This window comes from Pogoniulus pusillus, chromosome 11 (genome assembly GCF_015220805.1).
Source record: "Pogoniulus pusillus isolate bPogPus1 chromosome 11, bPogPus1.pri, whole genome shotgun sequence".
NCBI lineage: Eukaryota > Metazoa > Chordata > Aves > Piciformes > Lybiidae > Pogoniulus > Pogoniulus pusillus.
Genome location: NC_087274.1, coordinates 26712347 through 26731579, shown reverse-complemented (window position 1 = coordinate 26731579; position 19233 = coordinate 26712347). Strand labels below are relative to the sequence as shown.

Genomic DNA, 19233 nt, shown 5'->3' with positions numbered 1-19233 from the left:
CTCTTCCCATCCACTGGCATCCTGTTAGCACGCTGTTTTCCAGCTTTTTCTGTATTTGAACACTTAGTTATTTTTGGATGGATGATTCAAACGTTTTCAGCATTGTTTACAGTCCTTTGTGGCCTTTCTGTTGTTCTGCTGGTGGTTAGTGTGTAGCCTTGCTCTTCTCTCCTTGCTTTGGTCATTTTTTTTTTTTTTAAAGCCATTATCCCTGTTCAAGCATGCTTGGGTAAAGGATGCTAATCTCAGTATCAGCTCCTTTGAAGCAATGATGTTCTAAAAGCACCCTAAAACTTTAGGTAGGTCTCTGCCTAAAAGGAGACGGGAACTTTCTGCAGAGAGATGGTGGTAAATATCCCAACTGAATGACTGTCTTGAGTGCATGGTTGTTAGGCATGGATGAACCTCCACACAGAGGTGCTGTAGTTAGTAAGCCCAGGACAGACATCAGCTGAAGCTTGCTGTTATCTAGCAAACAGAATAGGAAACTCAGTTTGATTATGGAACTCTAAGCTAGTCATTTATATGATTTAACTGATATAGTAGGAATAGGATCAAGAGATATATTTACACAGACATCCATTTGAAGTTGCCATCAGGTGACAGAAACTGGGAGAAGTTTCTGTGCTGAGGGCCATAAGAGTAGTTTCTTTCATCACTGAGCTTGAACAGATGTGTTTGGGAACCAAGTCATGATGAAATCTTTTGTTGCAGTGATTGATTGTGCTGTTGATACAGTGCCAGGGTAGTTAAATCCTGAACATCTGGCAAGGTGTTCAACCTGAGCTTATGGAAAGCCTCCTACAAGGCAAATGAGTTTATATATGAGCAGCTTTACACGGAGGATTGGGCTTTTTATTACAGTACAGGACGCCTCAGACTCATCATAAACAAGATTGCTGAGGCAAAGAAATTTCAAGTTATGCTGTCAGTAGAAAGAAACCTAAAGAATGTGCTATGCCTGTTATTACATGAGGAAGACTAGGGAGTAACTGTTTTATAGTCAGCAGGCCTGAACTTGTTGGTAGGTCAAGTGTTCCTCTAGTTAGAGTTTTGTCTGTGCCCTGATTAAGACATTTATTTCATGATCCAGAAGTAAAAAAATAGGCTGTCCAAAACAGGTCAGGACTGAACAACAAGGTGAAATTTATTTCTCTACCAGGACTGCTTAGCATGAGAAGAATACTGGATCTACAGACCCAGGAGAGTTAAAAATCCTATTGGGATATAAAATCATAGAACATTTGTGATTGGAAAAGCCCTTCAGGTTCATCCACTCCAACCATTCTCTAATTCTGGCAAGTCTGCTGCTAAACCACGTTCCTGAGCACCACATTTTGGCCTCATTGAAATATCTCCAGGGATGGGGATTCAACTATGTTGTACATGCTAAACCAAATGCAACTGAAAAGAGGCTCCAAATAAATGCTTCAGCTGCACAAACTGGGGTTTAGGGAAGTTTTTATTAGGTTTGGGTTGGGGTTTGTTCATTGGGGTGGCTTTCTTTGGCTGTAGGGTGGTTTTGTATGTTACTTTTGATGTATTTAAGGTGATTTTCCCTTTAGAAGCCTGATTCTGAAAGGGGGAAAAAAAAGGTATAGCAGACTAGTAATTAGAAAGGCATTACCATGGAGGACATGTCCAAGAAGAGATCATTATTTGCCTCAGTGTTCAGGAATTGCTGTAAATGTTTAGACACATCCATAAAACATGTTGTAATGTAGGTGCAGTGGGTTGAAAAGGCTTCTAATGCAGAAAGCTGTGCAAGCATGTAGCGCAGCATGATGGTTTGCATTACTGGAGAAGTAGTAGTTGGGTGCTACTTCCCAGTGCCACAGCATTTCTCTAAGGAGAGGCTTTACTGGAGCTGAATGTGGTTGATGAAGATGCCCAGGGACTTTGGGCAGTGCTCTTTCTCTGGATAGGTGACAAATCTCTGAAGACGCTGCGGAATCTGTTTTCTTTGAAGAGATCCTTAGTGTCTTTTTGGAGTTTAAATTCAGAAATCTGAACAAACCTGAAGCTAACTGCATAAAAGCATTCAAAGAGTGGTTTGTCCATTGAAAGTGTATCCTGACAAGCTGAATTTGCTGTTTCTGAGTTAATAGAATCAACCAGGTTGGAAGAGACCTCCAAGATCATCCAGTCCAACCTAGCACCCAGCCCTATCCAGTGAACTAGACCATGGCACTAAGTGCCTCAGCCAGTCCTTTCTTGAACATCTCCAGGGACAGTGACTTGGTCTTTAAATATGATGTTCTTGCAGCAGCTGAGAATGAAATGTGGTTATCTTGAAGTCAAACTCTGAGATATTGGCTGCAGGAAGGGGCAGTGTTTTGCAAGCTCAATGTAGTAGGTTGACCTTTATTAGCTGTTGGTGCCCACTTGGCTGCACTCACTGCTCAACAGGCTCATGGGTCAAGGTAAAAACAGGGAGATTATTTGCCAGTTATTGCCATGGCCAAAACAGACTTCACCTGGGGAAGATTAATTTAAAAATAGCTTGCCAGAGGGTGGGCACAGAGGTGGCATTGTGGATTACCTGCTCTTCATGTGGAAGAAGTGGCTGCTCCATCACTTTTCATGCCTACTTAAGGTGTTGACTTCTCCACAGCAACCTCCCTTTTTCTCTTCCTGCAACTTTTTTTTTTCCTAGAAATTGCTCAGCTGCAGGGCACTTCCCTTCATCAGAGAAAGTGGCTGAAAGCTTAAGTGTTAGTTGTTCAGCATATGCTGATGTGCTTCCCCCACGGAATATGGATTTGAGCACATGCTTTTCTAGATTAGTGTGATGAATGTTCAAAAATAGAAACTCTGCAGTGACTTCATCCATCATGAGTGAAAACTGACTGCGTGGTGGTCTCCAATATTGGTTACTCTAGTAGCTCTGACTACTAGATTGTCATTTGTGGGGACTGGTTTTATGCTCTTTTGTAAGGGAAGCAAAGATTCCCTTACACACTATAATGTGTTTGGAGAGACTGTTAGTGTAGCACAGCCTTAGTCACCTGGTTTTTGTTGTCCAATAAATAATTATCTCACTGCTTATTTTTAGTGTGTATTTTTTATTCTTAAGATGCTGTTAGCCTTTTTATTGTGCTACCAAGTTGTTTATCTGTCTGCCTTCCTTAGGTAACACTGTTCTGTGGATAAATAGAGAGCAGCTGGCAAAGCTTTAAGCAAACTGTAGCTCTGTAGCTTTTCACACAGTGCTTGTTTTTTATCTGTCCTCATGACCAGTTACCAATCACAGAATCTTAATCTGGTTTGAGTTGGAAGGGATCTCCAAGATCATCCAGTTTCAACCCTCTGCCATGGGCAGGGACACAGGCTTGCTCAAAGGTCCCATCCAACCTGGCTTAGAACACGGCTGGGTTTCAAGTCTCTGCAGTTTCTCTGGGCAATCTGTCCCAGTGCTTTCAGCACTGTCATAAGGAAGAATTTCTTCATATTTAATCTCAACCCAGGTTCTTCCAGTTAGAAGCCATCACCCTTCATCCTGTCACTATGTGTCTGTGTCAAAACTCCCTCCCCAGCTCTCCTGTACCCCTCTTCAAATCTTCTGAGGTCTCTCTGGAGTTTTCCCTTTTCCAGGCCCAACAAATCCAAATCTCTCTGCCTGTTTGCATAGCAGAGCTGCTCCAGTCCTCTTATCTGTGGCCACCTCTGGACCCACTCAAAGAGCTTGGAGCCTGGAATAATAATTCTAAGTAACTTGAAAGGATGTATTTGAACTATGTTTTGCATAAACAAGTGCAAGTCAGCACTGAGCATGAGCCTGTCCCTTCGTTTCTGCTACCAGTTGGAACAAATTGAATTAGGAAAGCTGTAGTTACTTGTTTTCAAAGACCCCCTGCTAAGAGATTTAGAGGTGCCTGCAGCTTTGACTGGCCTGAGACCATACGTGATTGACACAGTGAATTGAACACGCTGCTAATCCACACCAAGCAACGCACCAGAGGGAACTCAAAACTTTTGTTCTTCCAATTTAAAAGATCAGCCACATGGGAGCTAAGTATCTCAGTCTTGCTTGTTGTGTTTGAGACCAGTCTTAATAAATTGCCTTATTTTGCAGTGCAGTTTAGATGCTTATAAATAAGCAATCAAGGTTTGCCACAGTTGACAGAATCCCAGCATGATGGGGGTTGGAAGGGACCTCTGGGGATCGTGTAGTCCAACCCTTCTCTTGAAGCAGGGTCACACAGAGCAGGTTGCTTAGGATCGTGCCCAGATGGGTTGGGAATGCCTCCAGAAGAGACTCCACAGCCTTTCTGGGCAGCCTGCTCCCCTGCTTCACATCAGCTTCTGCATCTTCGGTTAACAGCTTTGTCTAGAAAGTTTTAATGGATGGAGCATGTAAAGTTGGAGTAGAAGTAATTGGGTAGGGGAAACATTAAAAGATGCTTTACTGAGCCTTGCTTTGTAAATACAGAGATGTGGAGCCGAACAAAATTGAATTTAATAGTTCAATTATCACTCTCTTATGATGATGATTCTGAGTTTTGTTTGTTTGCCTGACCGTATACTTTGAGCTTTATCCTTCTCCATAGGCAGCTTTATATCATGGCTATAGAGAGGGCATTATTCAAGACTGTAAATGCCTGGCATCTTACACTGAAACTTTATTAAAGGACAGCAGTGAGAGGATTAAGAGAAAGCAGCTTGTGCCTGGAAATGCTCTTCAGTTCTGTAGAGAGTGCTTGGTTAGGACTAACCTTTCATTACTACATTGCAACTGCCTGGAAAGATGTTTAATTTCTGGCTTGCCTCAGAAACTGAGGTAGCCATGTAGGGAGGTACTGGGCAGTGTGGCAGCCCACGGCAGCGTTCAAGGTAGCCTTAGAGTCACTCTATTCATACACCAATAAAGGCTGTAGGAACAGGAGTGGGTGCCTCTGTTTTTCAGGGAGGATTGTGGCTGTGTCGTTAAATTGCTGACTGGTGTTCAGCATGGAAAGCTGAGGGTATATTTAGCATCACTTCATAAGACTAAATCTTTTTTCTGAAGTCTTAGGCCAACAAAATACATGCAGCAGTTAGCTCCTTGATCCTGTCAAGTGTTCAGGGTGTACACTGCTCTCTTCAAAAGCTGTTTGTGCTCTTGTTCTTTTTCAGGGACTAAACAGCTGTGTGTGTTTCAATGCTGCTGTGCTATGAAAGCCTGAAAGAATTCTTCCACAGTCTTGTGTGGACTAAAATAGTGAGTTTAATGGTGTGTTGTGGTGCCTTCTGTTGATTTTTTTTTTTCTTTGAAGTATGAAACAAAAATAACAGCTCTTTTGTCGACTGTTCCTATAGGCATTTGTTGTGCTCTCACCACTTGTGAACCTGTGCTCCTCTTGGTGGAAGATTGCAACTAATCTTGGTCTGGTTACAGGCAGCTTGTGTCTTTCAGGCTTGGGTGTGTGAAGGATGAAGTTCAGCTCTCCGAAGTCCCTTAATCACAGAATCATACAGTTGGCTAGGCTGGAAAAGACGTTTAAGATAGAGCCCAACCATTTTTGCCTCTGCTAGAACTTTAAACCTGTGCTTCACTAAAAGCAGCATTTCTGATCCCACTACATCCATATGCCTGTCCCTGAAGAGCTTTGGTATTTCATTCTTTTCTACTACTGTAAATGTTTTGTCATTTCCAAAAAAAAAGTTATGGTTCACAACATAGTTTCTTGTTGTACCTTTATGTCCTGTGTTATTTCTTCCATCTGGTGATGCTTACCACATGTTGATCATCTGGTTTGCTGCTGAATTATTTCTTCACTGCTATTCTTCTTTCTGCTAGTACATGCTTTGTTCTGATGTAACGATCTTGCACTTCTTCATCAGGTGTCATTTAAAATGTGTTCCTATTTGGTAGTTTCTGTTATTTGCTATTCATTAATCATTTTTGCTGGCTTACAAAAACATTTTATTTTTACCTGGTAGTTTCCTTTATTTGGAATTCCTTCCCTATGTAATTTTTTTCTTCTTCCATGTTTTGAGTTTCTGTGAACTAGATCCATGTAGTGTAGTCTGGGTGCTGTTAGAACGTCTGATTTGAGGCGGGTTGGTTGGTTGTAACTTGGCAAACAACTGTCTTGGTTTGGTTAAAATTGCAGTGTGCTTTTGCTTAATAAACAAAACTTGTGATCTGGTTGCTTGCTTCACCAAATAATTTTACTACAAGCAGTGAGAATGCTGAGGTGATTTTGGGAAGGATGATAGCTGTGTAATGCTCTGAGTTTCTGAGAGGTGGGATTTTTTCTTCTTAAAGGTGGGGAAAGTTGCGTCTATGCAGAGGTATCTCAAGACTACTCTTTTCCATGCTGCCACACTCATAGAATCAACCAGGTTGGAAGAGACTTCCAAGATCATGCAGTCCAACTCAACACCCAGCCCTATCCAGTTAACTAGACCATGGCCCTAAGTGCCTCATCCAGGCTTTTCTTGAACACCTCATCTGTTCTATTTAAGGAAAAAAAAGCTGAATTGGATTTATTATTTGCCAACATAAGATTGTGTATTGTCTCTTGTCTTCAATCCAGAGAACAGACCCACAGCTCCTTGCTCAGTTCTACTATGCTGATGAGGAACTAAATCAAGTAGCAGCTGAACTGGACAGTTTGGATGGCAGGAAAGACCCACAGAGATGCACGCTGCTAGTCAACCAATTTCGCTCTTGTCAGGTAATCAAAATAGCACCTCCATGGTTTTGTAGGTGGCTTTGTGTCCACTGAATGTATCACATTCTTATTTATTGTGTTAATAAACTTCTGTTGTCAAATCCCTTTACAGTGACCCTTTGATAGATGTGTGACTTGCCTCAGTTGAAAGAGTATGTTTTTGTAAATGCTATCCACAAATTAAGTCTATTGCATCTCAATTAAGATTGTTGATGCTTTCTCTTAAATAAGAGTATGCTTTAAGGACTTCCTTTTACATACAGTGAGGCTACAGAGCTTCCTAAAATGAAGATGATTTCATTCTTTCAGGCAATACAAAGCAGCTGTGTCTCTTGTAGCTGCTCAGCCTTTGTACCTCATGAATCTGGTAGCTTTTCATTAGGGAATGAACTACATGCAGAAAGCTGCTGCCTTTGCTGCTGTTCTGGAAAGAATGTTATCTGATTCATGCCAATAGTCTGGAAGATAAGGGGAACTGCTTAGGAATCAAGCAAAAGAGGAGTTTTATCTATAAATTTATTTCCAAAGTATGATTTGGTCTGAGTTCCTGTTGTGTAATATAGTTCACCAAACCGAAAATATTCTGGAGACTGCTGAAGTTCTGATTGTACTTTGAGGGAGAAGAGCCAGAGACTGCAAAACACAACTCACCAAAGTCTGTTTTGGTAGTTTGTGTGGTTTTGTGACTCTCACTAAGAAACTGAAAAGCAGTTGTGAAAGTGTAACTTCTTGTCACACTGTATGCTGTTCTAACCAGATTTTTCAGTCACAACATTCAAACTTGTAGAGGTAGCAACTCCTTTTGTGCTATGTGTTGGTACCTGACTTGCTAGTCACACTCCAGAAAAACAGTGACTGGTTTTGGGTTGTACTGCACCATCTGCTCGCAATGACCATAGTCATTGCATGGCAGCTCCTATGGGAAAGCACTCAGTCATCCATTGAAAAATGAAAACATCAGGAGAGCAAGAATAGTATTTTATCTGTGATTCAGGTTATGCTCTTTCATTCAAGTCCAGATGTCACAATTTTGTTCAAATTACAACTTGTAGTGTTTTCATTGTGAAAGACAACCTGACTTCAGAAGGCTCCTAATTTTTAGGTATCAAGTGTCTTAATACTCTCTTTCCAAGATAAAATGTTTCATTTCTTAATGGAGGGCTCTCTGCCCTAGGTCAGATATTTTTAGTTTAAGAAAAGATGACTTGTTGGTATCTTGACTGAACATTGGCATTGTGAACCCGAGAGACACCTGTGTCACTCCCAGGGCACCGGAAGGCTAAGTGAGGACAGTGGAGCCAGGTCATGTTAAAGCTGACTTTTCTCAGTGTTTGTGAAGTATGGGACTGCACTAGATCCATCCAGTTGTGTAGGAATTAATGTGTTGTGACATGTGTGACTATCAAGGGCTTTATGGTCTTCCACATTCTTCAGCGGTGCCATCAGAGTATTGCTGCCAGCTCTGCTAAATTTCTTCTTTCAAATTTCAGTTGCAAAGGAGGATAAATTCTGGTATGAGCCACTGAATTGTTTATGTAGTCTCATGACTCAAACATGCTGCAGTTTGCCTTCTTCCCTCCATATGCACATGGTAGGACCATGTTAGCAAGATTAACAAGATGAGCAAATTGGTTACTTGGTGATGTTACTGTACTTGGGGATTAAGTGTTTTCTACTGTTAGCAGCTTTTTCACTTCATCTCATGAAAAACCCCTTTCATTTAATTTTTCTTCAATGCTGGAGAAGTATGATAGGACAGATTATGGTTTATGTTTCTTTTTTGAAAGACAGTTCTTAGCAGTGAAATGTAATTTTCATTGTGACCTTAACATACTTGAAAGTTAAAATTAAGGCTGACTTTTCCTATTGGAAATAATTTATAAACAGTGAATTATTTAATCTATTTTCAAGGGATACAACACTGAACACTCAGTGTACATCTGTTTCAGATATGAATAATGGATTATTATGAAGAAGATTTCATGGAATCTTGTGTAACTTTGTCTTCCTGTGTGTCCAGTTGTCATAATTAAGTTTATTTTATTCAAGAAAAGCCTTTAGATGTTTATCTCCACATCATGCTTGGAGTGCCACAGGTGCTTCTACATATTGGAAACAGGGATCACAATCTTTTGGAGTTGTACATTTCAGACTGCCCCGTTGTGATTGTTAGTGTGGGATTTAACTAAACTACTAATTGCATGTCTCGAGTTCAAGGTGGTAGGAGGAAAATAGACTTATCTGTTATGGTAGTTTGTTCAGTCAGTTTAACTGATACAGGGAAAGAAACTTCAGTCATGGCTACCAAGTTCCTTTTCTGGTATGCAGTTCCAATGATTGCCTCAAAGTTTTCTGCTTTAAAGGCTTTGTATTGGCTGATTGCAACACAATGTTTTTGGTGGATGAAATCATAGAATCGACCAGCTTGGAAGAGACCTCCAAGATCATCCAGTCCAAGCTAGCACCCAGCCCTAGCCAATTAACTAGACCATGGCACTAAGTGCCTCAGCCAGGCTTTTCTTGAACACCTCCAGGGACAGTGACTGCACCACCTCCCTGGGCAGCCCATTCCAATGCCAATCACTCTCTCTGTGAAGAACTTCCTCCTAACACCCAGCCTAGACCTCCCCTGGCACAACTTGAGGCTGTGTCCCCTTGTTCTGTTGGTGGTTGCCTGGCAGAAGAGACCAACCCCACCTGGCTACAGCCTCCCTTCAGGTAGTTGTAGACAGCAATGAGGTCCCCCGTAAGCCTTCTCCAGGCTGCACACCTCCAACTTCCTTAGCCTCTCCTCATAGGCCTTGTCAGGCTTTGTCACCTTTCTCTGGACATGTTCCAAATACAGACATAAAGACAGTCTGTTGAGAAAAAAAATCCTGTTCAAAAGAGCTATATGTATTAGCAAGTTCGTCTTGCTTCAGAGAGTATCAAGCTGGTGGATATGACAACAGCTTGTGATAAGGGGATATTTGGTGTTGGAGAGCAGGCATTGGGTGGTAAACTTTGAGTGCATGCTCTTGCACTGCTCACAGACGTAAAAAACTCATTTTAAAGGCTTTGGGAAATACTTGTGTGAAATGAATTATGCAGGAAGTGTTGCTGTGTCTATTTAAGAATGCTTACCTTTTGCTTGTGTCATCTTCCCACTCATGCTGGATGTCCAATTTTTACAGAGCAGTGGGGTTTTTTTTCAACACTTTGAATAGTGGTGTTGAGATGAACAGCAGCAGGATTACCTCAGGTACACAGTTCTTCCCCCTGCAGAGCCAACCAAGCTTTTTATATGGGTCAGAGAAAGGTCCAGGGTTTATTTGTAAGTATGTAGTATACAAAATCTACGTTCTTGGGGTTTGCTCAGCACCGGTGAGGTCACACCTTGAGTACTTGGTTCAATTTTGGGCCCCTCACTACAGGAAGAATACTGAGGTGCTGTAGCAGGTCCAGAGAAAGTCAATGAAGCTGGTGAAGTGTCTGGAGAACAGCTTGTGGTGAGGAGCAGCTGAGGGACCTGGAATTGTTTAGTATGGAGAGGAGAAGGCTGAGAGACCACCTTGCTCTCTACACTTCCCTGAAAGGAGCATGGAACCAGGTGGATGTTGATTTCTTTCCTCTAATAAAGAGTGACAGAATGAGAGGAAATGGCCTCAAGTTGTACTAGAGGAGGTTTAGATTGGATGTTTGGAAGAATCCCTTTGCTGAAAGGGTTGATAAGACCTAGAACAGGCTCTCCAGGGAAGTAGAGTCACACAATATCATCAGGGTTGGAAGAGACCTCACAGATCATCAAGTCCAACCCTTTACCACAGAGCTCAAGGCTAGACCATGGCACCAAGTGCCACGCCCAACCTTGCCTTGAACAGCTCCAGGGACAGCGACTCCACCACCTCCCCGGGCAGCCCATTCCAGTGTCCAATGACTCTCTCAGTGAAGAACTTTCTCCTCACCTCCAGCCTAAATCTGCCCTGGCATAGAGTCACCATCCCAGGAGGGATTTGAAAGGCATGTAGACATAGTGCTTAGGGTCATGGTTTAACAGCAGGCTTGGTAGAGTTAGGGTAAGGGCTGCACTCAATCTTAAAGCTGTTTTCTAGCCTAAATGATTCTATGATCCTGATCCACAGCCAGTTCAAATAAGCTACGGTCAGCTTGAGATCTCTGGGAACCCACATACTCAGCTGTACTGATACACTTGTGGAGTTGTTCTGTGTCCTTTAGCAACAGAATGAGCCAGGTCACTGTGGATCACTGCCCTGAAACTGTTCACTCTGCCCTGTAAAAGTAAGCTGGGAGTGGTGGTATGGCAGCCTGGAGAAGGTGAGATAAGAGGCTGGTTTCTGAAGCTGGCCTTGCTGCCCGATGCTTACACTGCAGAATGGCCTTGGGCCTTTTGTCAGTCTTTGATGTCAAGTGGCTTTTGATGACAGATGTGAAAAACTCAGCTGAAGGTCTCCTATTATCTGATAAGCTCAAGTTCATGAGCATGAGGACTCTCTAGGAAAAAAAGACACCTTTTTCCTCAGGTCTTTATCTGAGTTGTATCTGTGCTGAGAGAGCTATTCTTACAAAGCAAGTCACGTTAATGAGCAACCCTTGATGAACAGATCTGTGTGGAGCTGTTGAATAACTCCTAGGACAATGACATTTCATAGTGGATTGGCAGGGAGTTATCTGAGAGATACTGACTCTATTCATGACCATTCTTGACAAGCACACTGGGAGCATGCCTCATAAGCCCTGTGAACAAGGAGGCAGTTCAGAGGTGCAAGATTTTCACATTTGATTGAATCTGTCCATAGAAGAACATTTTCTTGTCGAATTAGGCAGAAACAGATCCCCCTAAAGTTAGACTTAAAGCTGTGAGAAACTCCCTGCTGGATTCTGACACCTAATGATTTGTTAGAGGTTGGCAAGGATCTCTTCTTGATGTTATTTTGTTAATTGATCTAGAGGTTAAACGGTGTGGTCTGAGCCAGTAGTACTTTTAGTTGAAGTGATGACAAAGTCTTGCCATCCTCTTTAATTTGCAACCCTTATATTAGCTCTGCTGGTTGAGGTCAGTGATGGAGACAGAAGGATAGCTGTTGAGATCCAGGGGAGAAGTTGATTGGATGAAGCCTGCGCTTTCCTGAGGTTTAGAAACTGTTGTAGACAAAGATATTGTTTTTTAAGTTGAGGGAAGAAGTAGGAACCAGAAGCAGGTCCTCTCCAGCCTGCTGAGCTGGGTATTACTCAGTGCTTGACAGTGACAAGGGGATTGTGCTCTTGTCCTGAATTGTACGTGTTTGCAAGGCTCTTTCTGAAACACATCAGGGCTGGTGGACTTCAGAGAAATATTCCTAAGATTTGTATTGAAGAGTCTTGATGCAGGTGTAGGCAAACCAGAAATCCAGGCCTGAAGGGCAGTTGACTGATGCTAGAGTGAGCCAAACCTTCTTGTGAGAAACTTATTCCAATTTAATTGAAGTGGAGACAGTGCCAGTTTAGAGAAGAGGGCAAAAGTGAGAAGAAAAGCTTTTTTGAAGTGATGTCTGGACTTAGAGATTAATCTTGACAATGCACATTTCTGCTCAACTGTTTGTCTGTGATAATAGAGCTCATAAGTTAACTTTTTTTCCCCTGTGGAGTTTCATCTCCAGTTCACTTGGTTTATAATTGATTATAACATTTGTTATTTTATTACTCTCAGTAATGATGACCTGTGTGAGTTGCACTGCCCCAACAGATGTCTTCTGTGTGCCACCTGCCATCTTCAAACAGTTGATGTCTGGTAGCTCTTTGGGCATGTGTGAGGGAAAGCTTCTAATGTTTTTTTTTTTTTGAAACACACAGGCCTGTCAATTCTTTCATGAAATCATAGAATCAACCTGGTTGGAAGAGACTTCCAAGACCATCCAGTCTGACCTAGCACCTGGCCCTGTCCAATCAACTAGACCATGGCACTAGGTGCCTTATCCAGTCTTTTCCTGACCACCTGCAGGGACAGTGACTTCACCATCTCCCTGGGCAGCCCATTCCAGTGCAATAACTCTCTCTGTCAAGAACTTCCTCCTAACATCCAGCCTAGACCTCCCCTGGTGCGAATTGAGACTGGAATTTGAGACTGTGTCCTCTTGTTCTGTTGCTGCTTGCCTGGGAGAAGAGACTGATCCCTACCTGGCTACAACCTCCCTTTGGGTAGTTGTAGACAGCAATGAGCTCTGCCCTGAGCCTCCTCTTCTGCAGGCTGCACACCCCCAGCCTCTCCTCACAGGGCTGTGCTCCAGATCCCTCACCAGCTTTGTTGCCCTTTTCTGAACGTGTTCCAGTACCTAAACATCTCTCTTGCTTTAATGAGTGGGACCATCAGTACAACTCTATCAGCTGACAGGAATCTTATTTCTTTCCTGAGTGGTTGGTTCATATCTGATCTTATGTAGAGAGTGACTAATATTTGAAGATGTTTTTTCTTTGGAAGCAGGATGGGAACATTGTGTACAACAGTTGTAGTACCCCACGTTAACATGCTTTTTCATGAGTTTCCACTTGCTTGTATGGATCAAATAGGTCATTTGGAGGAGCTGCCTGTTATCTAAGGCTGTGGGCAGAGTGGATTGGAAATGCTGTGCACTGCAGGTCAGGGAATTAATTTGCAGCAGAGAACCGTGGAGAGGAAAGCTGGCTTTGTGCCAGTCCGGCACTGAGTGTTGAGGATGCAGGATGCTTTAGCTCAGCAACAGGGGAAGGCAAAACAAAGGTGGCAGCAAGTCAGGATTATGTGGCCTGCCTCCCACCACTGGTCTCAGCTGTCATGCAGCTTTGGGGTATTACCAAGAAGGTGATGTGCCAGACTAAAAGCTTTTATGTTTTTTTTGTGCTTGTGAAATCTTGAAGTACCTTGTTAGGACAGTTTGGGGATCACTGTGCCATGGTAGGAAGGCAGTTCCCTGGCACTTGTGGAGGAGAAAGGCCATGTTGTGCTTACTGCAGCAGATGCCCATGCTCAAAGCACCTGTCTCTTACTTCTCTGTTGCTGTGAATGTGTGAAAAGGGGATGTTAGTGCACCAGGTTACTTACTGGATTACTCTCAAATGACTCTAAAATGTTTGCCTTCTAACATTAGACATCTTGAAAAAGGCTTAAGTATATGTGTATCTCAAGAGCCTGTCTGTACCCATGATGTTTATCTAGTAATATTTTGTTTCACTGAAGACAGAGTTCTTAAGATATTTTTTAACTGATAAATGAGAGGCTTGAGTAAAAAGCCCTGTACTGAGACCAGTCTTGCAGTACAAGTTTGAAGTTAGGATAGTCATGTCTAATAATAGTTAATGGATTTTCAGCGTGGAGGAGTAAAACAGATCTATTTCTGATGGCAGCACCATGACCACTTAGATTTTTGAGATCCAAAAATACGTTTTTCCTGCAGAGAGAGGATAATGCTCCATAATGATGGTGTACCTCAGTCTCTCAAGTTGATCTGAGTTATTAATAGCCCTTCTGTAAACAGGGATTCCTCTTGTATTTACTGAAAGCTATATTTGGGTGGGTAGTAAAAAAAGAGGGAAATTAATTCCATGATTAGGTCTTCGTGTTAGAGGCAGAGATGCTCAGAACAGATGTAAGTTAAATTTAAATGTCATTTGTCAAAAGAGCTCACACTGGCTTAGTGAAAAATGTCGGTTTAGCTAATACTTAAATGCTCCATCTCTTTTAAAGAACTTTTATTGGAAGCTGTTCTCAAATATCTGTGACCTCTTTTTCTTGAGAATTGGTGTGCTGCTGTTCACCACCTCATATAACAATAATCCCTCTTGGAGAGGTGTAATTGCTTAGTGTATGCATAATAGATTTTGAATATAAGCAGAGGGTAAGATCCACATTTCCATTAGTAAGTCTGATGTCTGGAGTGTTTGGTGCCCTTGTGAGGGTGTACCAGCAAAGGCACTTCAGGAAGAGAAGCTTTGATGTTGCAGTTGAACACAAAATGCAGTAAATGTTGCTGGACTGGGGCAATAACACAGCATTTAAATTGGAATCACAGAATCAACGAAGTTAGAAGAGACCTCCAAGATGATCCAGTCCAACCTATCACCCAGCCCTATCCAATCAACTAGTTGCTTAAATTCATGATGAAAGAAGTTTCTCTTCATGTTGAGAAGGTTTCACCTCAGCATAGGGAGGAATTTCTTTACAATCAGGGTGGTGGGGTGGAGCAGGCTGCCCAGAGAGGTTGTGGAGTCTCCTTCTCTGAAGACTTTTAAAACTCTTCTGGATGTGTTCCTGTGCAGAATACCCTAGGTAGTCCTGCCTTAGCAGGAGACTTGGACTCGATCTCTGAAGGTCCCTTCCAACCTCTAAGGTTCTATGAATCTGTGGATTTTGGTGCTGCTTAATAATGGGGTAGGTTAAATCAGGAACTATTGCCCAAAGTGGACTTGTAGGAAAATGCTAAGTTACTTTTAGGAAATGAAGCATCTAGAGGCTGGCAGGCAAATAGCTGATCAGCAAAACAGAAAAACTGAGAGAACAGCCTTGGGGATCTTGTGGGATGGGCTGAAGGGCAAGTGGTGGAACTTGTGGGGAGAGAAACTTAGGTCTCTGATAGGTGAAACAGCTGCTGCTGGGTTCTGAAGCCAGGACTTTTGGGTGTACTTGGAAATCCTGTTGCTTAAGGAATACCCCACCTTGTGGATTCTTCTCTTCACACAAGTAACTTGTAGAAACGTTCCACTACCTGACTACTTCAGTTACAAGAAAAATCTTCCCTTCAGTTTGGGTTTGTGGTCATCAGTTGCATGTTTGTTGTAAATGCCATATTGAAAGGGATCTATGTCATCAGGCCAGGGAAACACAATTTGTGAAGGATGTGTTTGAACTGAGAGACTAGAATGCCATTTATGAAGCTTATGGTGGTGATATTATCACAGACCTTTACCTTGCTTAAACTTGACTGATAATTGAAAAAATGGCCCTTAAAGAGGTACTGAACATCAGTGAAGTTATCTTCCTCTGAAAAAATCCTGCAAGCAGCCTGAGGAAGGTCATGGTAAACTTAATGGCATGGAAGAACAGCGTAGATGTTTATCAAGGACATACACAAGAGGGTAGATAATTCTGCCTTGGGTTGATCTAAACATGTGTTTTAGAACCTAAATAAGGCAAAGTTATTGTTTGTTCTTTTTGTACCTGTTCTGACAGCTGATGCAGCAGTTGCTGTTAGCTTTATGCGCTGATTATGTGCCCAGTTATTGCTGGGCCCAAAATAACCCAACTCTTTGTCCTTTATTGTGGCTAACTACACACATTGTCTCACTACCACTCATTATCTTGCCTGTCAAGCTACCATTTAAGTGCTCTCTGTTAAGTGAAGCTCTGAGGTCTGGTTTCCAAGAAATGAGGAACTTGGAGTAAATCCCACAGCATCATCTCAGCAGTGGCTGCCTTTGTGCTGCTGAAGAGCACTGAAGAGAGCCCTGGAAACAAAACTGGGATCGTCCTGCTATGCAAACGAACCAAAAGATAAAAGATAAAGCCACCAAAGGACACATTAAAATTTAGAGGCTTTTATGGGGCAAGATGGATCAAGAGAAAGATTTACTACTTCAATTCCAACTAATTGATTTCCTTTGCTTAAATTAGAGCAAAACCTCAATGCGACCATGTACCCCAACCCATCCCTTCTTAGCTTACAAAGCAGAATGCTGTAATTAACTAAATTGGATGTTTCTTGAAGCTCTTTTAAAGAAAAGACTAATTTGCTTACAATGCATTGGACAGCCTGTCTAAATTGTCTGGCATCTTTCCAGTTCCAATGCAGTGAAGGTTTTAAATCATTACAGGAGCAAGTGTTCCAGATTTCCGATTTAGGCTGCTCTACCCTGGGTGTTATCAGATGAAAGAGTGGAAGAAGGAAGGGAAGTGATGGAGAATGGGCTTTGTTCTCTAGCAGGATAAAAGAAACCCTGTGAAAATAGGGATGTTTGGGAAATTGCAGAGCTAGGAACACCAAAAACAATTTGCCTTAGAGAAATCTTTCAGCATTTCTTGAATGGGCAAGTTCAGTCAACTGCTCTTTCATTGACCTTCTAGGATGGCCACTGGAGCAGGCAGGCCAAGATGCTCAGTCTCTTGATTTGAGTGAAGGACTCTTCTTGGTATGGAGGGGGAAGTGGAGGACTCTTTTTGGCACAGGGTGGGGGAAGTGGGGGACTCTTCTTGGCACGGAGAGGAGATTGGGTGACTCGTCTCTTGGGAGTAGATTTCACAATATTCTAGTTACATAATGATGAGAATGATAGACAATACCAGGAATTAAGAAATGGAAAGGAGGACAATAGGGAATGTGCTATGCATTTGCATTTTCTCACCCTGAAGCATTGCTCTGGTTTTCACATGAGCTACACTGGGGAATACTGTGGAGTTGGTTTGTTTCCTTTGGGTTCCTGGGACTCCAGGTGTCCTACTGATGCTGGCACTCTGTTATACCAGCAGAATGAGGGGTGTGTCTCTAAAATGAAGCCTTTTGTCAGTGAATCTGGCTTTGTTCTGTTGTCCCTTCTCATACCAGCTGCCCACTGTCTGTGGTGTGATGCCGCGGACAAGCATTTGGTTTTCAGATCTGTCCCAGAAAAGACAGTTGAGTATTAGTCATAGAATAGTTTACTTTGGAAGGGACCTCAGAGGTAATTTTCTCCAACCTCCCCACCATGGGCAGGGACACCTCTCAACCAGACTTGGTTGTTCAAGGCCCCATCCAACCTGACTCCAAATATCTGTGGAGAGGAGGCATCCACAGGATCTCTGGACAGCCTGTTCCAGAGTGTGACCACCCTCTTACTGAAGAACTTCTTCCTTCCTAAGCTCCAGTCTAACTCTGCTCTCCCTCAGCTTCAAGCCATTCTCCCTTATTCTGTCTCTAGACACCCTCAGGCAAAGTCCTTCTGCAGCCTTCCTGTAGAATCCCCTCAGGTATTGGAAGGCAGCTCTAGGGTCCCCAAGGAGTGTTCCCTTCTCCACGCTGAACACCCCCAGCTCCCTCAACCTACCCTCATAGCAGAGGTGCTCCAGCTCTTGGCTCATCTTTGTGGCCCCCTCTGTGCCATCGTGTTTTAAACGCACTGAAGGTTGGTTGGTTTTAACAACTGAAATGTATTACCTCCTGTCAGATGTGCAAAGAGTGAATCAGTGTAAAGATGCTTTAGTTGTTAACACTTCCAGTACTTGATACCAGCTTGTAGTAAACATTGCCAACAGTTTATTTTTTCCTTTTGGATGAAGCCAGCTGTGATTATTGAATTAGTGTTAAGATTATTTTATGGCAGAGGCAGTTACAGACTAAATTACAGAGAGTGTGAAGCCTTGTTTTTTGTGCCTTAAGTTGGTTTTGTCTTTCTCAGTGGGGACCACACTGGAGGGTCCAGCTTCTTCAACATTCCTGTCTTGTATTGTTTTTTAAACACAGAGGAAAACAAAACACTTGTGTGTAGACTCAGAGCAATTCTGTCTCTTAAACAATTCTATGCAGAGAGGCTTGGCTTTATTTGTTTGAGACATGTTTTAAATAGAACACGAATTGGGTAAACAGTGGGAGAAGCATGAGGCAGACAAAACAGCTTTAGTGAAAGGACTCAGCCTTTCCTCTGCTCTGAATCTACCTTTATTATGTTAATTAAATTCTGTGTAGCTCCCAGCAGGGATATGTGAAAATTATCTTTTAAAGAAATGAATACAGATTATTTACTGCATATCAAGAAACTAGTTAGAGGTCTTTGATCTTTTTCCTGGTGCAGACAGGGTTCTGAGCAGTTACTCCTTGGTGTAGTGTGCCCTCATCCTCCTGGGTGACCAGGACTGAGGTGACAGGCAGGTGTGTCAGTCCCTGTTCACAAGGGACTCAAGTGTGGAAACATGCTTTAGATTCCCAAGAGGAGTTTAAGTCTATTCAACCTCAGATCTCCCAATAAAGCTCAATTTCGAATGTCTCCTGGGTGTTCTTTTGGGGAGGAGTGAAGTGCATGTAATTTGGGATTGTGAGAGGAAGTGGGAGAACCCTCATTTGTTGTACCTGGAATCATAGAGTCAGGGTTGGGAGGGACCACAAGTATCATCTAGGTCCAGCCCCCCTGCCTTGAGCAGGGACACCCTACCCTAGGTCAGCCTGGCCACAGCCTCATCCAGCCTGGCCTTAAACACCTTCAGGAATGGGGCCTCCCTGTGCAACCTGTTCCAGCCTCTCGCCACTCATGGTGAAGAAGTTCCTCCTCATGGCCAGTCTGGATCTCCCCATCTCCAGCTTTGCTCCATTCCCTCTAGTCCTGGCACTCCCTGAGAGCCTAAAAAGTCCCTCTCCAGTTTTTTTGGAGGCCCCCTTCAGATACTGGAAGGCCACAAGAAGGTCACCTGGGAGCCTCCTCTTCTCCAGACTGCACAGCCCCAACTCTTTCAGTCTGCCCTCACAGCAGAGCTGCTCCAGTCCTCTGAGCATCCTTGTTGCCGTTCTCTGCACACGCTCCAGCATCTCCACATCTCTCTTGTAATAGGGGCTCCAGAACTGGATGCAGTACTCCAGGTGGGGTCTGAGCAGAGTAGAGGGGA

The 19233-nt window shown here is 42.9% G+C and overlaps 1 protein-coding gene across 6 annotated transcripts in view; it reads left to right on the top strand.

Annotated features, from left to right (window-relative positions):
- Positions 1-19233, top strand: part of ZFYVE28 (zinc finger FYVE-type containing 28) — a 127333-nt gene that overhangs the window by 49460 nt on the left and 58640 nt on the right. For all 6 annotated transcript variants that reach the window (XM_064151574.1, XM_064151573.1, XM_064151572.1 and 3 more), the window contains exon 2: positions 6522-6662. In XM_064151574.1, the coding sequence (XP_064007644.1) occupies positions 6522-6662 (141 nt within the window). The remainder of the gene's footprint in view (positions 1-6521; positions 6663-19233) is intronic.